The sequence below is a fragment of the Poecilia formosa genome, unplaced genomic scaffold, assembly GCF_000485575.1.
Source record: "Poecilia formosa unplaced genomic scaffold, Poecilia_formosa-5.1.2 Scaffold12, whole genome shotgun sequence".
Classification (NCBI taxonomy): Eukaryota; Metazoa; Chordata; class Actinopteri; order Cyprinodontiformes; family Poeciliidae; genus Poecilia; species Poecilia formosa.
The window spans coordinates 2,939,759-2,963,526 of NW_006799951.1; the positions used below are offsets into that span (position 1 = coordinate 2,939,759).

The following is a 23,768-nucleotide window of genomic DNA, read 5'->3' on the forward strand; positions in this document are numbered from 1 at the left end:
ATTCATGAAGGCTTATTCATGTTCATGACAGGTGCTATGTCATGTTAATGAAAGTGTAATGACAGTCTTATTCACCCCCCTTCAAATAAAGTGTTACCAAATATTTTAACTGCATTTTGCAGACGAGATCAAAATAACTGCGATACCCGTCTATTTTATGAGCAAAATATGTTAACTCGTAGCCTACGTACGTAAGAAAACAAAAGGAACATTCCATCACATATGAATGTCTTATTTATTATCCCTCGGTTTATACCACCTCGTTCTCTGTGCTTAACCAAACAAGTCCTTGGTCAACTTTCATCATATACACAAATCCAGATAAAATTCCAGAAGATCTAAGATGTGTGCACTGAACCTTGTGCTTTAAGGTGAGGTGATTATGTTACGGTCCACTCCACAGAGGAAGCAAAAGGTCACCTCGTACAGTGAGAGTACGTGAGTATACATTTGGATTATGCTGCAACTCGAAAACATGTCGATCTAAACAGTGTAGATTCTCACATATGGTCAATCTTCTGCACCAGGGAGCTGCAAAGGTTTCACCTGAGCCAACGCCCACGAAACCTTTATCAGAGGGTGTGAAGAACAAAGATTATAAGAGGACAATCTCTGAGAAATGTTGCTCTATACCTTCACATCACTCATCTGAGACAAGCTTATACAGTACAGTAAGTGCTGCTTATATGTTATCCACTACTGTCTAATATACATTCATTATTTATTTCCTTAATTCAGTATTCCAAGGAAATTGCACTCCTGAAAAGCCCATTTAAGTCATTTCATTTTTCTTTGCACGATTGTTACTCTAGGTCATTCTGAGTGCCAGTTCCTGGTCAGTGATGCATTAGCATTACACATCAGGGCAAGGGAAAACAAAATAAAACAAAACACACAAGAAAAAAAAAAAAAGACATACAAACCGAGTGCCTAAATAAAGCCGAGTTTGTTCACAAGACAAAACCTCTCCCCTCCACAAAATGTATCTGGTGCAGTGCAAGCATGAGTCCATGCTAAATTTAACAGTGTCTAGAAATCACCGGTTCATGCAAAAGGTGTTCCGCAACCCAGTTATCCACCGTTCCTGTGGGCGCCGTCTGCAAGCGCATTGATCTAAATGTCAGTCATCAACTTTTTCTTTAAGGCTTCTCAGTTCATTGGACTTGGCTGCATTTCCAGTTTCAAGCAATTAGGCAACCAAACCAACATTGCAACTTTAAGATACAGAAGTCATTCCAGACAGCAAGAGAAATAAACTTGGGATGCAGGTAGTCTATAGGCATGGGCCATTTACCCAATATATACATTATATTCATTGTATTCTGAAGTTTTAAAAAGCTACGGTCTTTAAATATTGTAAAATATTGAAAATATGCGAAAGAAAATGGCAGTTTTCAGAGTCTTCATAATGTCAAGAATAACATCCAATCTGTAAATATTTCCAGTTTTCATAAAGTCACATTTTGTAAACAGCTTTCAGGGAGTCGTGTTTGTTAAGAAGCGGACAGTTTTTTTGCTCTCTATGTATTTTTTTTTTCTTTAGTTATGTTGAACAATCTAGTTTTTGTAAATACAGAAACAACTGTCTTTACTCAAGGTTATCATACTTTGAGAATTACTGACCTAATGAACTAAACTCTTCAGATTTTGCTGTGTAGAGCACAGAAGAGCTCAGGGTGATACTCTCCTCTTTTACTGTGCACTGCCAGCCAGCTTCCTGAAAGAAACTACAGCACTTTTCCCTTGCTTATACCAAACAAATGAAGCCATTTGTAACCATTTCCCATTACGGAAAGCACACACAGCACTAACGCATAAATCATGGCACTGTCACAAAAGGAGTAGCATAGTAGTCCATGCACCAAATTAAAATAACTGAGGTTTCAGGAAGTGTTATTATACCGGTAACAGTCAACATAGGAAGATTATTTCAGTAGCAGTAAAAACTATTGCCTTTGCTTTGTTAATGAATTGATTTAGATTATTTGTTTACAATCTTTTTTGAGATAAATTGATACTGTAGTATTTTCTTTTTATTGAAACTGAACCGGCCCATGCCTATTACATGGCAAATATTTAGGCAGTGAAGAAATAGTTGCAGTACCTTTAAGTAAAAAAAAACCAAAACAAAACAAAAAGAAAACCCTCTGGAAGCTGATAATGGAAAAAAACAGAAGATGTTTATCTACTTTCACTGCTCTCCTTAAATCTTGATTCTGAGCACAGACACAGACTGCCCAGAGTGGAAGGCACTGTATACTAAAGCAGGGTCATGTTTTATGGAAAAAAAGAAAAAGAAAAAAATCACATTATCTAGGTGCACACACGCAACGTCGGCCCAAGCAGATGAGAATGCGTTAGCGTTGTTGTTAACTAAGCAAAGACAAGAAGGCAAAGAGATTCATTCCCACTGTCAAAATTGACACACTCCAGAGGCCTTTCTTTACAGCTTTCATAGAGACGCTCCAGTAATAAAGCGTGTTGGAAGTGGTTATATGAGCACGGTCAGTAGTATTGAGACAACCAGCACGGTAAAAATGAAGGTAGCAGCCAGGTGTTTATATGAAAAACAAACAGACAGAAGCAACTTTTACTAGTGGCTCTCTCTCTGTGTTGCAGCAGCAAAGGGAACTTTAAGCATTTTGTTAGTAAAGCTACAGTACACCGTGTTTGCCCCGTGAACCCTGTACAATGAAAATAAAGACAGAGAGGGGAAAAAAAAAAAAAAAAGCCGAGACTGTAAAAACAACACAATATGTCAGCATTGGTAAAGCAAAAATAGAAAGGAATCTTAAGTTTTAAGTGCAGCAAAACACGTGAACATAAATCCTAGAGACGAGTCACTAATATTCTCAAAGTAGAGAAACTGTTAATGTGACAATACATGTACATATTATGAATATAAAGCACCTATTATGGAAGTGGCAGAGTAAATTTGACTTGAAATCTATTCATCGTTTAAACAGGCAACTTTAATCATCAGAGGCTGTAGAACAGAGTCAAATAAGTCAGTAATCATTTGCCTTTGTTTAATATTGTTCAAAGGCAGCAGAACATGTCCCTTTACTTTCTTAAAGGGATTGCTCAAAAGGAAAAAAGAAAAAAAAGGAATAAGAAAAAATAAATTGTGCAAGAAGTAAAACGACGCTTCAGCCTTTGATGCAAACGCGACACAAAGAATGCAGAAAAACATACGTAGAGAGTAGAGCCGTTTTATCACAAGCAAGTTAGCCAACCAGCTGGCAGAAATTGCTTTGTGGAATCCACATCTGACTCGGAAATCAGACAGGTCCACATTGTAGTACCTTGAATGGCCTCAAGAATATATATATATGTAACAAAAAAACAAAAAAAAGTTGTTGTTTTTTTTACCCCAGTGAGACATATCTGCAAAGCCTTGCAAGGTTTCCCCTAAAATATGACTGAACTACACAGTTCATACACACATGGAAACCATGTGTGTATGCCTTTCACGTTCAGGACTGGCACTTCTTTTTCTCTACATTTGCTCATCTTTGATTGCTTCAGATTCCCACCAACTGGTGTGCCGCTGACTCGCGCCCCTCTCTCATCCTGCAGCGTGTTTCTATGTCATTTGTGAGTCACGGGAGTCGCCGTCGGGGCCGAGGGCAGCCGGTCGGCCTTGAGCTAAAACGCTGGCTGAGACCAGAGGCAAATGAGACCCTTCGCTCACCAAGTTCTCGTATTCACTACTGTCCTCGTCGTCTTCGTCCTCCTCCTCGTCATCGTCGTCCTCTTGCCCAGCAGCTTGTCTGTCTAAAGAATCAGAGCTCGAGCCATCGCCGTTGCCGAGGTACGGGGTGCTGGGAGTGCTAACAGGGCTCAAACTGGCACCGAGGCCCATTCCTTGCCTGAGACCGAGTCCCAGGTCGGTCTGGACGGGGGCTGGGGACGGGTGACCCGGTGAGCCCACGGCTTGGGGCCGAGGCAACAGAGCGGCCCTGGTTGGCGGGGAAGAGGAGGAGAGCAGATTGTCGTCTTGGGATAAGAGGTCAGTGTACGACGGGGGGTTTGGTGAGGTGCTGGGTCGCTCCGGGGCCGAGGGTGCGTCAAAAGCTATTCTGGAAAGAATGGAGGACGCCTCGCGCGGTTCCGTGTTCTCCTCAGGCGGGGAGCGGACGTCCTCGCGGAGCCCTTTACAGCAAACAGACAGGAGATAAAGTTGCTCAAAGTTTTCATTGTGGAGGGAGAAACGCATTAAAACAAATCGTCCACTGGTGAAGCATTTAGAGTGGCGTTAGAGAAATTAAACTATAACATTTGCTGTCAGATATTGTGCCCTGCAAAAGTTGTCAGACCCTCAAACCAAGAAAAAGAAACGCTTCTTAATGAAGTGAAAGGAAAGTTTTTGCCCATTCTTCTTTGCTCTGTCAGACAGGACGGAGAGCATCTGTTAGGATTGAGTTTCAAGCAAAATGGATTAGGTCTGAACTTTGACTAGGCCATTACAACACATGTACAGGCCTGTACAGATGTTACTAAGGTAAACACTAACATTGCTGCTTTGAGAACATTTTAAGCTAACATAGTGGTAATGGCAGAGTAATGCAAGTAAACCCTCTCGAAAACAACAAACATTTAACACCTCAGTCTTGTACAGCCTCCAGCATGTTTTCCATCAACACTGACATCTTCTCATCAACTCTCACAACTCTGTCCCCGTTAGTGACGCCCACTCCCACAGAATGATGCTGCCACCACCATGTGTGATTGCGTATTAATGATGATGTAGTGCTTTAAGCGATGCAATGTTTAGCTTCCAGGGCAGAAAGTTTGACTTTGGTCACAATACGACCAGACCACTTTCTACATGTTCGTAGCATTCTTTCATGGCTTGTGTGATTTTCTTTCAACGGGTTCTATTCTTTCTGCAATCCAGCTCATTGGTCAGATTTGTGGAGATATCCCTTTGAATCTGTCAATCTCTTCAGTACTACTAGAGTTACAATGTGCCGCCTGATCAAACCTAAATTGTGAGACATAAACTTGTTAGTTTAGGTGAATGATATCTAGCAATTTATCTATCCATCTATGGGTATAAAAACTTTTGCAAGGCACTGCATTTAATCTATTGGAACAATAGGAGTATCATTTTTGTCCTTCATCTTGTCTTTAGAGCCCAAAGTGGATACGTACTTCTTTCCTCCTCTGCAGCTAAGCGTTTCCTGAGAGCGATCTGCTGTTTGAGTTTGTTCACCTCGTCTTGAAGTTTTTCTCTAACACGTTCACTTTGCTCCACCTCTCCACAAACAGCCTGAGGATAAGAGAAGAAGGTGAAAAGCATTTTTACTGCCTGAACTGTTTTGCATCAAGTAGTAAGCAAATTTTCGACACATTTGCCAAGAAACTCACCTGCACTTTGTCTTGTAGCGCATTGTAGACTTGGAATATTGTTCGGATATCCTTCATTACACCATCTTTGTCAAAGAACTCGGCACTGAGGAAATATTAAAAATCAAATGTTTATTTTGTTTTTTGCTGATACAACGATTGCAAAGTACAGACTTAATTAAAAAAAAGGATCGTCAACCAAAGCCCTGTCTAAGACATTAAAATGTCAATACTGCAAAAGATTTCCTTTGCATGTTGAGCGAGGACATTTGGACAGGAAGGCCTGACTAAATCCAAGAGGTCTGGTCAAAGCTGATCTGCAGTAGAAACAGTGGATCTAAGTTTAGACACAAAGACACAAGCCAACGCATGTGCTGGCTGTCGCATACCAGCCTTCCCCTGGGCTCAGCCATCAGTGCTACACCATCTATAGTGTTGAAAGGAAAGCTAGACGAGCGCATTCAAATTAGGGTTACCCACCCCAGCAAGAAAGAGCTAGCAGCCAGATACCAAAGCCAAAATAGCATAGCAATTTAAATAATAATTTACATAAATATTGATGCCAGTCTCTCTCTCTCACTCACACACACACACCTGTTCCCATGATCAGATCAACTTAATTTTCTTTTATTATGCTAATATTAACAGCTGCTGCAAGTCATTTTATGTTCATGTTTAGAGCGAAAAGCATGCCACTGCACAAAGGTGGAGCAGTTGCACTCCTACACCCTTATCAGTCGTTGTACAGCTGCCACCAAATTTACTAATACAGCTGGCAAGTTAAAATTTAAAGTTATCTTTTTACACAGACATCTGCCAAGAGATTAATAACACAATGTTCAAGTCGTATAATTTGAGAGAAAACTATTTTTCCTTTTGTTTTTGTATTCAGATTTAATTAAAAAACATGACAAGTTCAAAGTAAATTATCCTCTTCTCAATAATCAATGGAAAACATTTTTTTTTAGTATTACAGCCGTCAAACCATTGTTGGCCATATATTAGCATGACTGCTAATACTTAACTCTCTACAGACATTTAGTATCCAGTCAGAACTCTGGTTTGGCTACCCTGCAACCCAGAAACGTAAATATTGCTTCCTTCCAGTCAGAAAGAATGTTCAAATTATACTTTAAAATAATTTCGGGCTTGACTGAAGACATTAGAAAATGCCACGTGCAAGTTTTTTGTGTACTCAAGTAGAAACAAATTCCGTTGGTTCTGTTGTTGGATCTCTAGAAACTTGTCATCTCCTTTGAGAGACATCGATACGAAGAACCCAACACAATCTATTACTATTTTGGTGGCTCAAACACACACACACAAAAAATCCCATCAGGTACAGATGGCTGTAGCACTTTGACATATCAGGAGATAAGAGTGACCAAGTGAACTTCGTTAGCAGTGGCTCAGAAGTAGCATAAAAATAGGAGCCTGAGACTTACCCGTGCTCTTTGATGACCTTGGCATAGTTGAGTGAGGTGTTGGGTACTGAGGAGAGTTTGTATTCCTGCTGGCTGGTGTTGCCGAGATTTGGGATCGTGAGTATAATCCTCTGGTTGTACCTACTGAGAAGAAATGACCAGTTAGTCCCTGTAAAAAAAAAAAAAAAAAAACTCTCCTTTTCAAACCATTTCATTTTTTTTAACAACCGAAATGACAACTTTGCAATACATCACACACATTTTACTATTCAGGTGAAGGTTTTGTGTTCATGCTTTTTTTTTTTTCCTAACTCAGAACCTTAAGATCAGTGTCTAAAATTAGAACACGAATGAGTCAAATTGGTGGGATCGCTAACAGAGCTGTGAAGCTGTTTGCAACAAAATTGACACTAAACTTAAAATTTGATCTGCAAACATTCCAGCTTTTATTTTTCCCAACACCTTAGCCTCGACCTAATTAATGATTCCTTTTCCTACGTTTCCAGTGTAAATGACTAATACAGGTAGTATAATATTATCATACAGACAGCTAAAGCTACTAGAATTGATAAGGCATAATCGCTTGTAGCATTATGCCATTAGTCCACTAAGGGTTGAACAAAGAAAAATAGGTAACACACTTTCTAGGTTTGCTTCAGGTGGAGCAGCACTGGCCTTGCATACCTCACTTATAACCAGTCGGAATGCGGATAAGATTTAATGGTTGTGAAGGCGACTCATTGACCCCAACTTGTCTTTTTTTTTTTAACATTCTGAGATAATGATGGTTTGCTACAGCTTAGCCGTCAGAGGCTAAAAAGAATACAAGCATACATCTCATAGAAACAGAAAGTCATGGATTACCATTTGGTAGTTGGTTACCCATTTTTTCTCACCACTGGATCCCAGCCTGTTAATAAACAGGCTGGATTGTTTTTTGCCTAATCTTTTCTGTGTAAATAATGCTACTACGATAAAGGTGAAGTCATTTTAAGGCATGTAAGATTTGTTTTCCACAAGAGCCAATATATTTGTCTGTGTCGCCAAATACTCCAGAAGTACAGGAGTATTTGAGGTGTAAGCTTAAATTCAAACAAGACATGTGCAAAAAGACAAAACTAACTGTGGCTAAAGAATCAGATGATCAGACAAACGTTCTGAAGAGATAATGTGATTCTGTGGCACCTTCGGTTTGGCCTGAAGAGCACATACTCCAGTGCGTGCGTGGAGCTGTTGGCTGTAGAGATGAAGCTAAAAAGAAGGAAGACGAGGTCGGGCACACCGAGCAGCTGAGTGAGCTGTTTGTGGATGATCTGCTCCCTGAACGACATCTGCTGCTGCGTGTTCCTCCGGAATCGATACCAACCGATGACATTCTACACAGTCAAAGATACGTTTGTTTGAAAAGAAATTGGATTTCAGTCAGATGCTTAAAACACCATACAGAGAAATATCAAAATCGCAGTTTGCAGTTAATTTAATATGAATATGTAAAAATATACATAAAATATAAAAACGAGTAAAAATAAAAACACTGAAATCATTTTTTTTGGTTTTTGTTTTTCCATCAAGGAGAGAACATCTGAATGTAAACAAAGAAATGACTTACTTTTCGCCTATCTTTAAGAATGCTGTTGAGATTTTCTTCACTGACTTTACCTGCAAAGTCGTAAAAGCTGAGAAGAAGGGGGGAGGGGCAAAGTCAGTTCAAATTTATTCATCAGATTCATACTCCTCTTCTGCCAGACCTCCAATGATACCTAGTCTTGTCAGAGGGAGCCATCTACTGTCCACTGTCAATTTAAAATCACAAGGTGACTAAGACACCTTGCATCGAGTTCCTGCAGCAGATACCCACCCACCAACATACTAGATACGGTTTTACATGCACAAAAACTGGTTTTCTTTAGGTAACAAAGCCAAACATCCTGCAGCCCATTATCAAAAGATAAATCTGCAGATTATCAGGCATTTTAACAAAAGAAGTTTAAGCGCAAATAAAAAAAGCAATTGCTTACCTAAATAAATGTGCACAAGGGTCATGATTATGAATTTCTGCAAGGGAAAGAACGACAATATCTGTTTTAGTTACAAGTAATCATATCTATACTTTTTAAAGCATTATCCAAATGCAAGGATAAGTGTGGAAAAACACAGCAAATAGACTATACTTTTTTAAGCCATCATTTCACTTTATATGATTGCTTGCTTTAAGTCAAATTAAATTCTAGAAAAATATGCAAAATGTTGACCGTTCAACTGTGGTATGTTAACTCGCTTAAATCGATTGACTTCCATATTATTAAGCTGCTTACCTACTACCTGCACCAGCTCCGAACTGCTAATCTGTGCATCACTGATGCTGACAGTCTCTTCCTGCCTTACATCTCCTAATAGGAAGCCCTCCTGCAGAACAAAATACATTTTCACGACCCAAAGTGGAGGCATAATTATTGAATTCACAAAACTGCTTGATAAACATTTGTTTCAACACAGACATACATACAAATTGTATTATCATGATTTCTGTTGCCTTTAAACTAGACTCTCTGTGGACATCTATACACGTTTACCGTCATTCCTGTGTCTATTGTTTAAGCAGCGGGGGAAAATGCCCCCAGCTGCTCGCCTGGAGGCATTTACCATTAAGATTGTTTTGGAAAAGAAAGACAAAAACAAATTATGTCAAAGCCAAATGTCAAACCACAGCTGTAAGCAGACTTTTTGGTTTGACCTAAATACACAGAAGAGCTAAAATGTGTGGCATCGATGACCAAACATCAAAGGTGCAAAAAAGGCAGTGGTCCACCGCAAGTCAAAAAATACCCTAAAGCTTGCTTAGTACAGCCTGCACTTTAATAGTGCACAGAAATACTGATGAGATAACATTCCAGCTAATCACAATGATTTATGATAATCAGTGTTAACCAAAGCTCTCCTTCTAACCTGACAAAATTTGAGCTATTTTACAAAGAAGAGGAAATAATGTATGGCTCTGGAAATGCAAAACTACCACAGACATACCACAAAACATCTGCAGCTTTAACTACAACACGACATAGATTGTGATTTGTATGTGCTACATACAAATGCATACCACAAGTACTTATTTTCTTCTCTTTTTTTTGAAAAAACAAAAACATCTCAATTCATTTACAATTATGCACTACTTTGTTTTGATCCATAACATAAATCTTGATATAATTTGTAGGTTCAAGTATAGAGTCCAAAGGGAATTAATACTTCAAGGCACTGTAAGTGAAAAGAGGTCAGGATAAAATTTAAGACCAACAATTTCAGTAATTCATTAGGTGGGACATGAATACATTTGCCTTTAAAAAGAATACATGCAATAACTTTTCACAGCTTCTAAGCCGTAAGTTTTACTCTTTTAAACTGCGTTAATGCTACTTGAACTTTAGCTCAGTTCTATACAATTCCTTTATCTGCACAGAGATGACAGCTGACAGATGTTTAGCCAGGAATGCAGTTAAACCTGTACTTTGCCTTGCAGGAACAAAGCTATCAAGGCCCACTTTTTAGATCTCGAAGATGTAAACACACCAGCTGATATTACCTCAGCTGACATGATCCTTAATGTTAAAAGTTTATTTTGCTTCCATTTGTCATACAGTGTAACTCTTGACTTTTGACAGCAACCAACCCAAATCAATAAAACTAGAGAAAACAGAATGGCATTTAAAAACAAGTTGAGCAATAGCTATTAGCAAACTGGCTAACAAGCTAATTTGGCTATGCTAAAAAGACACAAGGAAACAAGAGCTATAACTTTAGTTATTCGATCCTACCGGCTATCATTTAACCGTGTTACCCCTTTATAAAAACACAGTCAGCATTTTAATGCTCAAAAACCGACGTTAGAAGCAGACATCATCTGTACCGATATACGGAAGTCAGTTGACTTTGGCTATCATGCTAAGTAGCTAACTACTGGATATTTCCTGGAAACCTAACTTTCCATATAGAAGTGTGTATAGCTGTATAACCGGTGTTTATGCACACAGCATCCTACATTTATTTATACAAATTCACATTATTTCCTGCTAATTTAATACATTAGATTTTCAGAAGGTTGACAATCCTGTCTTCGTGTTTCTCTAACCATAGCATACAAGCCGGTAGTTAGACGGAACCAGGATGACACAGGAAAACAACACAAACTAAAGCTATCAATAAATCATAATACACACCAACGAACTACACAGACCTACGTGAGCACTAAACCGTGGCCATTGGAGACCATTTTCCGTCAACTTACATGATCTGAGTTGCTGTTAGCGCTGTGATAACACACAGAACTGAAGGTGTAGCCTGAAATGGATGCCGCCATGATGGAAACATCCCTATCAATCCCAATGCCCCCTACGTTTAAGGACACGCTCCTTTGACGCAATTCCTTGTGGGAAATGTAGGCTGCCACTGCTGTGAACCCGCAGCAACATGGCAGATGCTAGACAGGACTCACATGGTTGTGGAAACTGCTCGAATTCAGAAGAAGATAAATATTCCGATGATGATTTTGAAACGTCAAAACTCGGAACCAAAGAATAGTAAGAGTTGATTGTCTTAATGTTTGCATGAAGCTTGATATTGACGGCTCAACGTGACAGTTAGCTGGGAGCTACATGTTTTTAGCTTGAAGAACTGTCACCTAGAGTATTTCGACAATGCATTGATTCACTGGGGACAACATTTTTTTAAATATGATATCGGTATAAGTAGCTAGAATGAAGTTGAACTGTTAATGTAGCTTATTGGCCTAAAACGCATAGGCTCGCTATGTCGTCACTAAACAATGCATTTTCTGTTTTATAAGGCTGCAGCATTTTAGTGTTTGCATTCTTGAGTATACTACACTGGTTTTCAATGGTTTTCTTATTCTACAGTTGGGAGGAAGCATACCAGAAAGAGCTAGAGACGTTTAAAGACATTGGAGACGTTGGCGAAATATGGTAGGAAGAAGTTTTCTGTATTTTTTTTGTGCTGATCACTCTATTCACAAATTGCTGCATTGGTTTTTGAACAGCTTTTCAAATGCTGAACTATTTTGTACTATAGTAACAGATTTGCCAAACTAGGTTGCAATGAACAGTTGAAATCATTGCGTTGGGGAAAAAAAGTCAACCTCTATTTTTCTCTTTATTTGACATCAAATCTGAAGAAACGTTTTTCTATTCTAGGAGAGTATTACCAAACAGAATTATTTCTGAACATTTTTCAGTTATTTTGTCAAATTACCTTCTTCAAAGTCCGACATTTCCTTTGATGTGCTTTACCTTATCCTCCTGACTACCAGGAAAAAAAATATTGTCCAATCACCATTTTTTTAAATCCCACATTCTTTGTAAGGCAATATTTTATGCACTTACTTTGTCTCGTCCCATAAAATGTGTTACTACTGATGAATGCAATTTTTATGAATTAGAAAAACATGCGTACAAAATGCATGCGTACATGTGCACCCCTTCACATGTGGTATCATTGAAAAGCCCTAAATGTCCTCTCCAGATACCAAAAGGAATTAATTCAGTTGAATGCAGGGGGTGGCAGATATTCAAGTTTAGAAATGTCCTCTACAGAGGACAAAAATGAACTACTGGTAGTCAGGAGGATATAATTTTTTTAATGTATTCAACCTTTATTTTACCAAGAAAATCTCATTGAGATTAAAAATCTCTTTTGCAAGAGAATCCTGGCAGTATGCAGAGGTTACAGAACATTCACAGTTTAACTTTAAGATAATTCACGTTATTAACAGCAATATTAATAATGATATAGACCCAAATTTTTATATCAATGCACTTAAATCGTATTATTTAACCAAACATGTTGCAGCAATGGATAAGAATGTTTTTGTATTAATGTAATCTTTTATTTGGTTTTTCTTCCAAGTCACGCTGCAGTCCAGTCTTCTTAGTGTGGTAGAATCTGGAAATCATATTTACTGATGTGGTTAACTTCCATGGACTTTTTTTCCTTTTTTTTTTTTTTATTTTATTTTTTTTTACAACTTTACCTTTGCAAAACAGCATTGTAACCAATCATGTCTATTTGCGCTCTTTGGATTTTGGTTTTCAAAATCTATCAAAAAACAAAAAAAAAAAAATGACCATAACTATATTCACCAGCAATTTCCGCAACTTGAAATTGTTTTTTTTTTTCCTTTTAAGGTTTGGTGAGGAAAGCATGAATCGTGTCCTGCGATGGATGCAGAAAGCTAAGATCCCTGAGGATGCTGCCATTCTCGACATTGGCACCGGAAATGGGGCCTTCTTGGTTGAACTGGTGTGAGCAAAGTGAAAAAAAAAATAGTTTAAATGTCTTTCATGTCTTTGCTAAATATATAATTTTGATAATAAACCTTTTAAAAATGTTGGAAGATTTTCTAAAACTAAAAAAATGCTCTGACATGTAAATATGTTGCTAATATATTTTACAAATTTTTCATCAAAATGTGACATGCATGATAAAAGAAGTGTAATATATAGTGCTAAAATTGTAAAAAGTTACATATATTTCATTGTGCCATATTGCAAAACTGTCAAAATTCAGCTTTTCTGTTAGGATAATTACATCACAGTGAAAGCCTGATGAGAGCTGTTGTCTTGCAGTAAGAAGGTTCTGGGTTCGATTCCCGGCCCCGGTCTTTCTGCATGGAGTTTGCATGTTCTCCCTGTGCATGCGTGGGTTTTCTCCGGGTACTCCGGTTTCCTCCCACAGTCCAAAAACATGTCAGGTTAATTGGCCTCTCCAAATTGCCCCTAGGTGTGAGTGTGTATATGCATGATTGTTTGTCTCTGTGTTGCCCTGCGACAGACTGGCGACCTGTCCAGGGTGCACCCCACCTCTCGCCCGGAACGTTAGTTGGAGATGGGCACCGGCAACCCTCCCGACCCCACTAAGGGACAAGGGTGTAAAGAAAATGGATGGATGGATGGATGGATGAAAGCCTGATGTGTCAATTATGATACAAAAAATGAGAAAACCACACAATGTTTATTTTATTAAAAGTGTTCAATTTTAAGATAAAAACATCTTTATTTTCTGTCAATTACATTGTTAATTAGTCTTTAAATGGTTAAAAAGGTTCACTTTACAAAAATAGAAATCACAAACTTTTCCACTAACATGCTGTGTGTCAGCAAGTCCTATTGGACCCATTTTCAGTCCAGGAGAACATTGTTTATTCTCTTTGCAAAGCTTATTTTTTGCGCAATACAAATGCCTCCCCTTCCGAGAACTCTTCAGGAATTTGAACAATCTGTGTATTTGGTAAAGAATTTTTACAGGAGAACAAGTGCTTCAACCTATCCTTTCACAAAAAATGTATGTAACTTTTTACTAACATTAATCTTAATTCGATTTTCTTTTCTTCTCAGGCAAAACATGGATACAGAAACCTTACTGGTATAGATTATTCTCCAGCATCAGTAGAACTGGCCCGAAATGTTCTGAAGGCAGAGGGCTTAACTGACGTCACTGTAAAGGTGGGTTGAAGTTTGTCATGTAATCAATAGCTCTGAACATGAAATAAATGCAAAGAAACGTCCACTGAGATGCTAAAGATATTAGCTGTTGTGCAGCAGATGTGAAATTGGACAGTCATATTCATGATTCTTTATAATTAAGGAATGGCTTCCATGTTTATGGTATAGTAAATGTTCTTAGCGTGAGGAAAAACATACGAGTGTCGCTGTCATTTTTACAAAGAAGAAAAATAAATATGGACATCAAAACATACCCTTCCCCAGCTTCTCTACAGTTGTTTGCACTCTTAGAAAGTTATACAATCAAAATGACTTCTTTTTTGTTTATATACACAAATCTTTATCAATGTCAAACACACCTATAATCCACATTAAATGCCAGGTTTGTTTTGTAGATATTTTCAGGTGATCTTAAAGTACCGTTTCTTGTGTCAGCAAACATGAAGTTAGCCAACCAAACCCACAGAATCATCTTGACTCAGCTTATTGAAGTATCTTTGGAGATCACTGATGTTTTGACCTTTAAAACAAACAAACAAAAAAAAACGCAAAAGTTGTGAACATGTTGTTAGGCATCACCAGCATAAAAATTTTTTACCAGCACATAGAAAATCAAAAGCGTCTGCCAGGAAGTTTCAAATGAACTGTGGTTGGGCCACTCAGCTAGACGAGGTTTGGGGACAGCTTAAAAAAATAATAATAGACGTAAAACGATTCTGCATCAGCTGAGATTAAAAGCATCTGCCTAGTCACTCCAGAAGAGTGACAGCCTGAGAATCAAAATGATCTGGAGAAATTATGTTGGATGAAAAAGTCATGCACAGATGATTGTGGTACTTACTTTGTTAAATTATTTGAAGTATTTTACCAGAACATTTGCATGGCAATGTGAAACTTTTTTTTGTTTTTTTTTTTCACAAAATTAAGAATCACTTCACCTAAGTTGTCCACTTAAAATCTGTACAGATATATATACTGTAAGAAAAAAATACTTAAAACCATGTCTCATATTCACATATAAGGTTTAGGATGTGTTTTTATATCGCATAAAATTATTTTAAACTCATTGGAACTTTGGCAGTAACAGTTTTAGAAGGCATGAATACTATTTTGATGCCCTTTATATGGATTCATTTATGTAGAACTGCACAGCTTTCAGCACAGAGTGAGTCTGAGCCAGCCAATGTTGAGAGGCCTTTGCTGTGTTTACCGTGTGGGGTAGTTAGATGGCAAGGAAAAGCCTTGAAGGTAATGGAGGTCTTCCCACCTCAAACCAAAGTGGCACCGCTGTCCACATAAACCAGTATCAAAACAGCTTATAGACGCATGGTGGTCCATAAATTGCGTAATGACTGTTATCTCTCACATAATGTGCATGCGTTTGCAGCTTCGTCATGGGTGTCCGGCTAGTTTTAGATGACTTTCTGCTCCAACACTGCTGAATCAAATGGTCCTAACTGCCCCCTGCTAATGAACCATAATTTGATTCAGGTGTGTTGAGCCAGGGAAAGGACTAAAACACGCAGGACAACAGCGGTTCCTGGAGGGACCGACTTTAGACACCACTGTTCTACATGAACACACCCACAAAGGTGTGCTCTCTGCCCGGGCAGGAGGGCTGCCATCAAAAGTCAATATTGACCCCCGCTGGACAGGGGAAGCACAGTGGTGTGAGCATGTGAGAGGGAGGAATGTTGGCATCGCTATCATTTATGCAGTGTTGGAGGTTGCCAAAATAATCAGAGCGTGTTTGCCTTTTATAGGTCAGTTATAGTTCTGAAACCATCTCAAGTCCCCCTCAGTTCACACTTGAGCATCATTTAGTTCTGCATGCCTATATGTTGGTCATCTGCAAAAAAATATTTCTAGATTTCTAAGCCCAGGTATAGCCAATGTTGATATTCCTTCATGAAGCTCATACTTTGTGGGACCCGGCTGTTGAGTATGTGGCTGCTGGATTCACACTGGAGGTCTGGTATTTTTGTGCTCTGTCCAGAAAAGAGGGTTCGCTCTCTCAATAGTGCCACTGTTGATTCTGAAGCTTGTGTAGAAGTAGTAGAAACATGACTATTTCCATTTCCTACCGTGGAGTGAACCAGCAAATTTTCACCTTTCCACTATTTTTAGGAGACGGATTTCCTGAACTGCGGTGGAGAACTCGCAGGTTTTGATGTCTGCATTGACAAAGGAACTTTTGATGCAATTAGTTTAAAACCAGACGACAACAAGGAGGGCAAAAAACTGTATGTCCACAACCTAAGAGATGCTCTTAAGGACAGCGGCATCTTTGCCATCACCTCCTGTAACTGGACAAAAGAGCAGCTGCTGGAGAGATTCTGTGAAGGTGAGAGGAAATCCATTGTTTCTGATGTTAAAACGTGCTCATGTGTTGTCGAGTTTGTTTGAATAGTTTCAACTTTAAATTATATATTTCATAGTGTATTCCTGGAAAACGGATCTAAACATTTCCTACTGAGGCCTCACAAAGCCTCAGTAGGAAATGATGCATTTTATGTGACAGTAGTGGTGCATGATTGTGATGTGGGAGAAAAACTAAACATTGGTTAAGATTTGATGCAAATAAAAGTCTGAAAAGTGTGGTGTGTATTTGTGTACAACCATCCTTGAATCAATACTAAGTCAGGCAGTTGTGGTGTCATAATTATTTAGGCCAAGAAACAACAAATTTATGGCTAAACGAAGTAAAATTAGAAGTGAATTAATACCAGAAAATTCTTCTTTCGTTATTGGCTACCACATCTTTTAGGAGAACGTGTGTTTGATAAAGTTTGGCTTTAAAACATTGTATTTCAATTGTTAGCTTGCTAAAGCACGTCTCGGTCAGCAATAGCTGTTGCTTAGCTGACTTTTGAAAAGGTGTTAGTTTGGTTACTTGAATGCAAAGCGAAGCGAATTGACTTGCCTGTCAGATCCAAAACCAAATACCCAAGACAAGTTTAAAGTTGTACAAAAAGTTAGTTAAGTTTTTAAGCAAGTTAGGTTATTGAGTTCTTTTTTAAATAAATAGTCATGAAGGTCTTGTATTTAAATCATTATGTCTTCAATGATTTACATTTAACCTAGTGAAACATGGAGAAATCGTGCTATACGTGTGAAATTCGTAATACTGAGATTGGGGGAAACACTAACTATTTTCAGAGCTAAAATTGGGTTAAAATAATACAAAACCACACATTCAGACGAATGCTAGTTGAGCTGAAAAGGAGCTGCCAAACTTTGCTGATCGTCTCTGGCACAACAATATATATATTTTTTTCCAGTGCTGTGTCTCTGGCATGCAGCAGCTTTATCTCAAACTGTTTTGTTGTCTAACTCTCAGTCCAGAAAAAACCACATACAGTTCCTCAAGTCACAATAATTACTTGACAGGTTGTTAAGCTGCAGGGAACAACGGCCTGTACAGTTAAAATTTAGGCAAGCATCCACTGGTTGTCACTTGTCTCCCTGCAGTCACTCTGGAGAGCCTGCAGGGGGCCGAACAGCCTCGAGATCTCCTCTTTCACACTGACAGCTTGCCTTTACTAGACCCCGGGAAGCAGCACAGATGGTGGACGGATGGTTGTCTCACTTTCCTGCCGGCTTAACCTCTTTTTAGTTACTTATAGCCCAAAAGAAATGAGTGACTGCTTGTGTTTTGATGGGTATTTCTTAACTTGGCAGTATTCTGTGTTGTTTTTTTTGTTTTTTTACAGGGTTTGAATTCGTACAGGAGTTGCCTACCCCCAGCTTCCAGTTTGGAGGAAGAATTGGCAACAGTGTGGCAGCACTAATCTTCAAGAGAGTCCGTTGATTGACGTTTCTCAAGTGAATGTTTGTCTTTTTTAATTTACTTTTTTTTTCTATTTGAGTTTGATCTTTTGTACAAATCATGACTATAGTGTATTGCAATAAAGCAAATCCACAGTAGTTGACTGGGATTTTTTTCTTTATACTAAATTGAGATTTTGTTGTTTCAGTTCACTCAGATTTTTTTTTAATCATTCAGTTTGATTGTTGTATAGTACTTTGTTTGATTTTAAACACAATGCTAATACTTTCAGTTATCGTGACTTTTTTTTTTTTAATCAAACAGAAGTCTAGATTTAGTTTGTACTTGCAGGGAGACCTAGCAGTCCATTCATGTTTTGCTGAATATTTTTCCTCATTCCATAAATTAAAATGTAATCCCTGACATGTCTTTGTAATGTTTTCTTTGAGAATCCCAACACACAGGAAGCCAGTGTTCTCTCTCGCTAGGTTGTAAATTAAATTTGCCTTTCCAACCATGCAGAGAATAGGCCCAATCTAATTTGTTAAAATGGAAACCAGCAGCACTGGGGGTCCCGAGGATGAAGATTAAGAACCTCTGACACAATGAATAAACAGGAGGCCGTGACTTCTGTGGGAGAGGTGCTTGTCTGCCCTCTTCCTTTCTCAATGGCGTCATTAATATCTGCCAAGCGCTGGATGCTAATTGCAAGCTGCACAGGCGAGTGGCCCGATGGGAGCCGTCTGCGTTGAAACACTGTTGTTGGGTAAACACATCCGAGATTTACGAGAATTACTGCCTGGAAATTTACAAGACTGTGGATATCCTGCCTGGATAACGCATGTTATGCCCACATTTACAACACTGAGATTTTCCCATGAAGTGAAACGTCCTGTGAGGAGTTTCTGCTCAGTTCCTCATGCACGCTCAATACATTAAAGGTGTCACTTTAGGCAGCAGATTATTTCAGACTCGTGTCACAAAGTCTTAGTCTTATAATATTTGAATGCCATGTAACCTGCCAGGTTCACACTCTTTGATACAATTCTAGTTTTCTCTCTACAGAAGTACATCTAGATACTTTTTTTAAAATCTTATTTTTCTTTCTCCACTGAATGTGTACTGTGAAGTAAACAAGTTCCACAGCAGGAGCTTGTGACATCACAAGAGGTTTTACTAAACGTTGAACAACTTGTGGTCATTTTTAACAGATCCTGAAGCACTCAGGTTGCTTGCGAGTGCTTCAACCTGACTGACCCACTTATAATGATGAGCCCAAAGTTATAATGGATGTTGATTTGGGTGGCAAAGCTGAAACAAATCATGATGACGACAATAATTGACTTCAAAACTTCAACTGTAATGAAATAAAAAAAATCAAAAGATCCTGAATCGGTTGCCACCAAAGTCAAGAGAGGAATGGGCTTATCAGTTGAGTGGGGACATTTGATCTAAAATAAAGATTTACAACATTACAAAATAAATAGAAAAGCTGACTGACAGGTTTCATGAGTTTGATAGATTTTGTGGGGAAGCCTAATTGGTAGCTTTAATCAGTAGTAGCGGTACAATAACTCTAATGTAATTTATGTTAAAGTGGACATAACAGCCTTTTAAACTGAAAGAATTCTTGCTAGTGTCAATATGCAAATTTTTAAATAAATTATTCTTACAGTTTTAGGACTGCTTCTTTTAAAAGTTTGTTATTAGATTATAAGAGGTAAATCAAACTTTCACAGAAGATTTACCAACCTAAACAAGTTTTGTGTCAACGCTTTAAAGTTTCGCTTTTATTCCACTCATGACCTTAACTTACAAAAGAAAGTTTTTGGACTTGATGCCACAACCCGCTGGAGGACTTGCCAGCAACATTCTGTGCTTTCATTTCAACTTCTCAAGCGTGATCCTGCAAATATTTATATTTTTCACCTCATCTCCCTGGAAACACGTTTGAAGGTCTCCTAACAGGATTTTTGTGGATTGAAGTGAATTGCTCCAGCATGTAGCGGTGAACTTTTCCATAGCAGGATGTGGAAGTCTGTCTGACAGTGAGAAACATTCACACTCTGCCTTTTCGAGTAATGACTGCCCAGGATTCAATGGTTCTCAATGTGTGGTGCATGTAAGCCACTGGTTGCACCTAGTCTCCCATTAATGCTACTCTAAAATGATTTTATTACAGTTTTTATTTTTTCTTTCTGGTTTTGCACATTAAATGTGAAGAAATTGATATTGACATACATCTAAACAGCACCCACAGCCAAGAAACATGAGCTATTAAGCACAACTTCTTAAAATCAAGCGTTCTGTGAAAAAGATTTTAATAATTCTGCAGCTGGAGATCAATCAGTGGTTTTTTAATGTTTTGAAAAACTGCTTCAAATTGTTACTGTATTGAGCCTGTATGTGGCACTGCCACTGAAATATACCTAAACAAAGGAGGTGAAAGGCACATGCCTGTAAAGCAGGCTGTTATTCTTTAGCCTGGCGATGTAACATTTTGATTATCTCCATGAAAACCAAACAAAGGAAATCACCTCACAGTCATACTGGTTTACCCAACTGGTGGTGTTGCTGTAGGATTGATTGATTGTATAACCTCTGCTAAGTTACAGCAAAGATATTTGTAAAACAAAAGATGTATAAAGCTTTTATGCAATTTTGATAAATTTTTGATAATCTGTTTTGATAATCACACACTTACTGACATGTCCTATTTTGCATCTGCACCAATTACGGAGCGAAATTTAACTCATAATTCTAACGAGTACGTGTTGAACAGGTGCATAAAGTGAAACTGGTCCATTCCTGAAAACGAAGATTTAGGTCTCCACTAGTTACCAATAGTTGGTGATCCAAGATGAATGTAACTAAAAAGGTTCAATTGGAATAGAAACTGAAAACCCTGTGTATTTACTTATTTTGCCCACAAAGGGAAATCAGTTGGGATTAGCCATGTCCTGACCTCTGAACAAACATAGCCAATTAAACGAATTAACAGCCCTGCTGAGATATCTGGTTGGATTTTTGTTTGAATAATGTACTTCCTTTTTTGACACATAATATTTAATCAGTGCGTGGCATACTATTTTTTTTTTAAATTTCTGACTGCATCCATGATTTTTTAACAGAAAGCTGTCACTTTCAAATGGTCAAACCTGCAAATTGTGTACAGTCAGCAGATTTAAAAGCGTATTGGCAGATCAATGTCTAATGAAATTTGATTTTCACTTCTCTTCTATGTTTTTAGCAATGGACTTGACAGCAGCTATATATAAGCAAGCACATCATCAGATAAAACTATCGTCCACCCGCTATTTAAAAGATGGGTGGGTGTTTTTATCTTATTTACATGTAAGAACACTGGGCCAAGTCATGTAATTCAAACAAAGTGTAAAGGGTTATAGGCATAAGGCGGATTAATTGTCTTTGTAAACTTCTCAAACTGTTTCCAAAATGTTCATTAAAATAAAAATAAAAAAGGGCATCCATTTTGGATTTCGAGACATGGGTTGGTGAGAAACCTCTGAGTTTTCCATCCCAAATTCTAGATTTCAGGGAACACTTTGTTTTATTTTATTTTCCTTCACTTAAAAATAGGAAATTTTTGTCTTCAGAGTTACCTGGGGTGCACAAGTAAATCACAAGTCTCACTGTACTTCTGTATTAAAATGTCTGTCAATGCGTCAATACTTTGAATATGTTGTGGATTAACAACTGTGACCTAACTTGCAGTATGAGAATTACCAACGGCCTTTTATTTACAACATTTTCCAAACGTTTTTCCATCCTGTTTTGTTGCTTTTCTGAAGAACAGCAGCTAAGCCTAAACAAATTTTAACCTACTGAAGCGTAACTATGTCGTTTTACATTTAATATACACGACTACACTGCGTAGTAAAAATCAGCAGGAGCTGTGGGAGGAGAATCGCAGCAGAACGGAACATACCAACGCGCAGGGGGAAGTAGTGGTATACTAGTTTGTTTGTTTATTTAAACCAGATTAAAAGTAGGTATTTCTGAGCTTTTAGTGAAACATTTTGTCGTTAATAGTTAGTGTTAGCCCTTTACGTGTTAGCCGCTGCCTTGTGTGATTCCATATAAGCTTGTTCTCTGGCCTTGGTGCCTCTCGGCTCCCCCTGCGCCGTCCTGCTCGATGTGGACGCGGATATTGTTGCGATCAAGTGGAGTCTGAAGCCTGCAGCTCTGTTCCTCGCAGTTCTTCTCACTCCTGAGTGGAGGACGCTGAACTGTCGGCTGCAGCTGCGAGAAAAATCTCGTTTTCTCTCTCCTTTTTCTGAAGATGACATAACTTCAAAAGAAGACCTCTGCTGACCAGGTATTCACTCAGACTCGTAGTTGTTCTAACAGCTGCATCTTGACGTTTCTGCTTGAACTGCTCAGAAGTTTACAGTGGCTCATGCTGGGTTTCCCCTGAAGTCCAGGCAAGATACTTAGGGGGGAACTAGAAAGAAAACTTGTGCGTGTGGTTGTGTGTATTTTTTTTTTAATATATTACTATTCAACTAACATAATCAAAAGAGAGAGATAAATGCTGGGTAATGACGGCTTCAGTGAATGACTAGTTTAAAGTTTGAACTTGACCAGTTAAGGCTTAATAAATAGCTTTAATGTTTAGGACTGGTGCACACAAGCACTTATAGATAACAGCCTTTCATGTGACAGTCAAAGCAATGAAACTGAATCTGCAGATACCCTACCAGTGTGCAGATAGGCAGCCTGGCAGTGCGGTTGTTCTGCAGTGTATATTGACAAACAGCTCCTCACCACAGTCGTGAGAAGAGACCCAGAGAGAGAGAGAGAGAGAGAGCATTGAGAAATGCTCAAGCTTTGTTCCATATCTCTCACTCAATCTCCACCACATATATATTTTTTCCTCCCTCTCTACAGATAAAAAAATCTCCAATCACTAATTATAAAGGTTTTCTAAGGACAGTTCTCAAAAAGATGTTTTGTTTGTTCTTTTTTTGCACTGATTTTGCTGCTAAACCAGCAACTAAATGTGGCAGGGCATTGATAATATACACTGGTGTTCCATGATGATTATGCCTCTATATGAAAGTCGTATGCGTTATTGCACACAAAACTGAAACCACTATAAAAAGAAATGATAACAATGTTAGTACAGTAAATCATCTGCAGTTATTCTGAATAGGCCGCCTACACCAGCCTCATTTTGAAACCTTTTTATTGCAGCCTTGAATAATAATCCAAATGGGGGCACTCAGAATGTGGTAGCAAAGTATTCAGCGGCCCGTGTCATTGGGGGATTTATTATTTTTTTGGGGGGGTGTTTAGGAAGTCAACGTGTTGACTTATGTTTTGCCTTGCTTAATATTTTATGACTGTTGGTTGATCTTTTGTGGACACCACAAACACGAGAACACAGAGAACTGGTTTTTGCACCGTAATCGGAAATACCTAGAAAAGGGGCCTTTCGGATGCCTCCACGGCAGCGCTTTCGGCCGTAACGTGCAAGGAAGGGGGACAAATTTGGTCAGCAAAACAGGAAATGTCACAGGCTCTTTCGCAAATCCTGCTCTGCGAATGGCCCTTACGAATAGAAAATGTAGTCAAAAGAAGTTTAAGGTTGACACAAAGCATAGTTAGGCAAAAAGATTTAATCTCATGTCAGCTCTAGTGTCTAATTACATTTGAGATGTTGATAGGGGTGATTCCCAGAACAAAACAAAA

General features: G+C 38.5%; 3 protein-coding genes across 4 annotated transcripts in view; 2 read left to right on the top strand and 1 right to left on the bottom strand.

The window, feature by feature from the left end:
* Positions 1-223: 223 nt before the first annotated feature.
* On the bottom strand, positions 224-16,389 carry abraxas2 (abraxas 2, BRISC complex subunit). Of its 2 annotated transcripts, none has more exons than XM_007545369.2 (10): positions 15,552-16,389; positions 11,056-11,140; positions 9,092-9,182; positions 8,795-8,831; positions 8,386-8,452; positions 7,962-8,152; positions 6,798-6,917; positions 5,374-5,458; positions 5,158-5,275; positions 224-4,155 (listed from the first exon to the last, which is right to left on the bottom strand). In XM_007545369.2, the coding sequence occupies exons 1-10, from the start codon at positions 15,620-15,622 to the stop codon at positions 3,587-3,589; spliced, it is 1,434 nt and encodes a 477-aa protein (XP_007545431.2). In that variant the 5' UTR covers positions 15,623-16,389; the 3' UTR covers positions 224-3,586. The 2 variants fall into 2 exon arrangements, with proteins under 2 accessions (XP_007545431.2, XP_007545430.2); XM_007545368.2 differs by having other exon boundaries at positions 6,798-6,920; positions 15,552-16,388.
* eef1akmt2 (EEF1A lysine methyltransferase 2) lies at positions 11,191-18,476 on the top strand. The gene is made up of 6 exons (XM_007545370.2): positions 11,191-11,347; positions 11,684-11,749; positions 12,968-13,082; positions 14,177-14,284; positions 16,412-16,628; positions 17,998-18,476. The coding sequence occupies exons 1-6, from the start codon at positions 11,238-11,240 to the stop codon at positions 18,093-18,095; spliced, it is 714 nt and encodes a 237-aa protein (XP_007545432.1). The 5' UTR covers positions 11,191-11,237; the 3' UTR covers positions 18,096-18,476.
* Positions 18,477-22,236: 3,760 nt separating this feature from the next.
* Positions 22,237-23,768, top strand: part of LOC103133572 (protein FAM53B-like) — a 28,927-nt gene continuing 27,395 nt past the window's right edge. The window contains exon 1 of the mRNA XM_007545371.2: positions 22,237-22,392. The gene's annotated coding sequence lies outside the window, so the exon portion shown is untranslated. The remainder of the gene's footprint in view (positions 22,393-23,768) is intronic.